The 4,637-nt window shown below is 39.7% G+C and overlaps 1 protein-coding gene across 1 annotated transcript in view; it reads left to right on the plus strand.

The window, feature by feature from the left end:
- The window catches only part of MET (MET proto-oncogene, receptor tyrosine kinase), a 65,743-nt gene extending 61,527 nt beyond the window's left edge, over positions 1 to 4,216 (plus strand). The window contains exons 15-17 of the mRNA XM_010134548.1: positions 1,680 to 1,760; positions 2,363 to 2,544; positions 4,103 to 4,216. Of these exons, the coding sequence (XP_010132850.1) occupies positions 1,680 to 1,760; positions 2,363 to 2,544; positions 4,103 to 4,216 (377 nt within the window). The remainder of the gene's footprint in view (positions 1 to 1,679; positions 1,761 to 2,362; positions 2,545 to 4,102) is intronic.
- The last annotated feature ends 421 nt before the right edge of the window (positions 4,217 to 4,637 follow it).

Here is a 4,637-nt window from a genome sequence, read left to right on the forward strand (position 1 = left end):
AATGCATAGCTCCTAATTCACTTCTCCTTGGTTTTGTCCCTGATATAGCAAGTCCCCTGGATTTCTCCCATCACTCCTATTCTTTTTCATCTCCCTAAGCAGGCTCCCTCCTTTTTTCATGTTGGGGCATTTATTAAACTCTGTACTATTGAGTACATAATAGTAAGCCAGGCAGAAACTGTATTTTCAGTATTTATGCAGATTATGTATGAGAAGTCTCTTGTTGAGTATCAGCATACTGATAAAAATTTGGCTATAAATTATATTCCTAATGCCTCTTCTGCAGGAAAATCACCACAAATCAAACAGTCAGCATGCTTCCCTTCTGTGTCCTACACCTATCCCCAAAGCAAGGGTGGGCCTTTTTGTTTTCTCTCTTGTTTCAGAAATGTCCAAGTAATTTCCCATTTTTTAACTGTTGAAAAATACCAGGAATGACACTGATATAATTAACCATTTTTTATTTTCTCCTCCATTACTAGAAATGGGCCAAACCCAGAAATATTTTAGACACACCCAATCCAAGCTTTAGGATTTGTGCCCAGGCTCCAAACAACCTGTAGTCTGATGGGATTTTAGTTGCTTTTATAAAACAAACTTTGTATTAATTTTACTCCAAGCCAAAAGCAAAGCCAACTGGGCTCTGTCCAGCACTTATGACTGCAACCTAGTAGAATTAGTCAGATAGTCTTGTTCTCTGCAGAACTCACACTTCACCAAAAAAAAATTTGCTTTCTAACCACAAATATTAATATTTTTAAAGTGTCTAGTAAATAGTACGTTGTGAAGGAAAACTACCATTACATGTACATCAATTCATTTGGATTAATTAATGCATGTGCCTGGAGCTCTGATAGTACATTTCCTCACAGTAGGTTTCTGTAGACTACCGCATTTGCTTGGCAGGAAGGCACAGGATCAGGAAGGATTTCTGAGTCCCTGGCAGTTTATTTCACTGCTTACACCACGAGAAATAAGGCAAATCTTGCTCATCATCTTTTAGTGACATTTTACACTCAAAACTAGGCTGTAGCAGAAACCACAGACTGCTGCCTAGTGATGTGGTCAGACTCTGATCAGTAGAGCAACTCCCAAACCATTCATGGCCAACACCCCACATTTAACACTCAACATTTTCCGTGGAATAGCAAGATCTGAGAGGCTGTAAGCCCACAGTGACCTTCCTGATGCACCTTTCCACTTGAAGATGCATCAAGGCTGTACAATCCAGTGGACCACTGAGCAAGGGCTTGCAGACCACTGGGAACCACTGATCAAGTGGTCATGCCAGCTCCTAACTGCGCACTTGTGCCTTCCAGTGCCTTCCCTTGACATGTATCTCACAGGAGAGTATGGTGGGAATGGGCTGATGTGGTTTTTGTGTGCATGGTCACTACAAAAATATGAAGCAGTTGTGACACCAGCCTTGTCGTTATTTATACTCTCCATCTATGTCAAGAAATATCAGTTAGCTGCAAAGGGAGTTTTCATTTTATGTAATGATGATTTTATGTAATGGTAATTCTATGTCTCAGTTATGAAGTGTACATTACACGTGTTGGGAATTGGACAGAAATGGAGTGTCATTGCTTTCTTAAAGCATAATTGCCACCCAGTGGAAAATACCAGAAAGCTAATTTTACTTCTTAAAGCTAATCTTGCTCTTTTTTTTTACACAGGACATTTTGGGTGTGTGTACCATGGGACATTGCTGGATAACGATGGCAGGAAAATTCATTGTGCTGTGAAGTCGCTGAATAGTGAGTTACATGTTTAATAGTGAGATATTACCATAATTCCAGAGATAACCAGCGTGAAGTAATTAATTACAGTGAAGTGTCCTTTTCCAAATAAAGATTCTTAGATGCAGCTGGATCAGATTTATCTCTGGAGCAATTCCAATGACTTCAGATTACCATGAGGCTTTGGTATACATTTGTACATCTAATGAAATGCTCATCTATTTCCTCTACAATGAAAAGAACACTGGAAAATGAGGAAAAGGCAGTGTCGTTTTTTTATTCTACTGACTACTGAAGATTTGGTTTTGGAAGTTATATTGCTAAAGAGTTGGTAAAGCTACTGGAAAAACAGGAAGAGATTATAACAACATTTACTCAAGTGTTGTTATTCAGTTCTAAATAATTTGTAATAAGAAAAGGAGAAATGTAATTAAAATCATCAACAAACTGTATTTGGTCATTGTAAGACAACCAGTGCATATAACCTAGTTGCAGTGCGGGAGGAGGGAGCATGTTTGTAGCTTCTCATTATTTGTTCTGCAATGACATGCAGTGCAGAAATGAACTGTAGTTTGTATGGGTTTCTTTTAATTAACTTATCTTATTACTGGGTTTCTCAGGGATCACAGACCTGGAAGAAGTAGCTCAGTTTCTCAAAGAAGGAATAATCATGAAAGATTTCACTCATCCCAACGTTCTGTCACTCCTGGGAATCTGTTTGCCCAGTGAAGGATCCCCCTTAGTCGTTCTTCCATACATGAAACACGGAGATCTTCGAAACTTCATTAGGAATGAAACTCATGTAAGTACATGGTGAGGTCTACCAAACAGTAATGCAAATCTAGCTACACCCTGCTTCAACACCACAGGTTATAATTTCTGATAATTAAATTACATCTGTAACTTGCTGCTTTTACTACACCTTAACCTTTAGCACTTGCTTAGCATGGCACCGAGCCAAACCACAGTGCTGCCACTCCTTCCCTTCCCCCTCAAATTCCTCTCTAGAATGTTTCCCAGAAATTATCAGCAATAAGTATTTCTCATTTCCCATCCATAAGCCTCTTTATAAACAAGTGTGTTTATGAGTTCTAAGTCAAGGGGCCAAACCATCTGCTGGTTTAAACTGGCATATCTCGGCTGAGTTCAGCACAGCTGTGACAGTCATCGCCATCTGCTTTTCCAGCTCCTAGGTAAGGGATCTTCATGTCCAGCTAGTGTGACAGTCCCATTATTAGCAATATTTTTTCTTCTTATCTTAAGAAAGAAGACCAGCAATTGTAATACAAACTATGAGTACTCTACTGTCAGAGGTTTTCCCCATTTACATTGAAAGACTTGATTTCTCCAGTGTGCCTCACTGCTTTCTCTCAAGTATGAGACCACAGGTCTTGCCTCAGGTAGTGTAAGCCCACTTTATACTGTAGTATTTCACCCATTTCACAGTGTTAGGACAATGTAGAGCAACTTCTGAGCCAATAGGATTTTGTTCCCTCCTCTATGGCAATCAACAAGAGCCAGTACAATTTTAAAAAAAAACGCATCTTGACAAATTGTTGGAGGAGTTAAGCTTTCTGAGGTAGGTACCTCTTCCCTTTTAAGCCTCCTTCATTCTACAGGCACCAGGGCCCTTGTCTGGGAATAGCACCATGGTACTTCCTGAAATAAATAGAATAATGACCACAGTTGAACAAGATTGTTCCACAGAAGAAAATTATATAGAGCAATGTCAACAACATAAAAATCTGTGGGACCTTACTACTACCTAACAATTCATGCTGTTGGATAAAAGAATTACAGGTTTATGTTTTTTTGATTTATGACATTTTCAGTAAGGTCTCACCTTGTAGACTAGCAGAAGGAGTTACCAATCTTTGCAGAAAAGTTTCCTTTGGTAACCACTGAGGTCTTACTTGCCTTTCCCATGGCATCATACTGATGATAGCTTGCACTTATTTTGCCCCAAAAAGGACTCTTTCCTTCCTTGGTCATTTCCTGATGAGCTCCAAGTTCATAGTCTGCAACTTCTGCTGAGTTGCATGCTATTACTTTTTAAGTTCACAAACATGAACTTTGTCTATCAGCTGTGATGCTGAGGTTTCAGCACACTGTTCTATTTCCCAGCTCAGGTCATGTGGCTTATGCTGCAACCTCCACTCTTCTGCAGTCTGTCAGCTTTTATGATTACCTCACTGGAGGTAAGAACTCCACCAAACTTATGCCAGTTTTACTACAAGCACCAACCTGTGTTAATCATTCTGGTGGCAAGATAGGTGCGTCAAAAACTGAGTCACAGCAAAAAGCCAGTCTGCTCTTTGGGCTTCTGCATTCATTGTATCACAAATGTTTGTATTTTACAGAACCCAACAGTAAAAGATTTAATTGGATTTGGCCTTCAGGTCGCAAAAGGGATGAAATATCTTGCAAGCAAAAAGTTTGTCCATAGAGACTTGGCAGCAAGAAACTGTATGTAAGTACAAACATCTAATTCCAACCACGTTATCACACTCTTCTGTGTAAGACAGTGAGATGGGATAAATGGAAGTTTCCATGATTCTGCTTTTTTAGTCAAAATAGGGTGTACTTTCATTGTTCCGTAATTATACTGATGTTTGTCTTGCATACTGATGAGCTACTCAGCTTGCCGAGGGCTCACTCCTTACACAAAACTTTTTTTGAGTGTGGGAAATACAAAAAGCTGAGGTGAAAGTGTAGCCTCTCAAAATCATTGGTTAGAGTTTAAAAGGCTTCTCCTAAGGGGAGTTAAACTGCTGTTGTCTCAACTTGCTGTGCTTCCACCCAGCGTCTTCAGAAACAGCACATCTCTGCTGCCACACCTAGCAGGAGAAGAGCAGGAACACAAAGAAACACCAGTGCAACCTCTTGACAGTAATC

Source organism: Buceros rhinoceros, unplaced genomic scaffold (assembly GCF_000710305.1).
Source record: "Buceros rhinoceros silvestris isolate BGI_N320 unplaced genomic scaffold, ASM71030v1 scaffold9374, whole genome shotgun sequence".
Lineage (NCBI taxonomy): Eukaryota > Metazoa > Chordata > Aves > Bucerotiformes > Bucerotidae > Buceros > Buceros rhinoceros.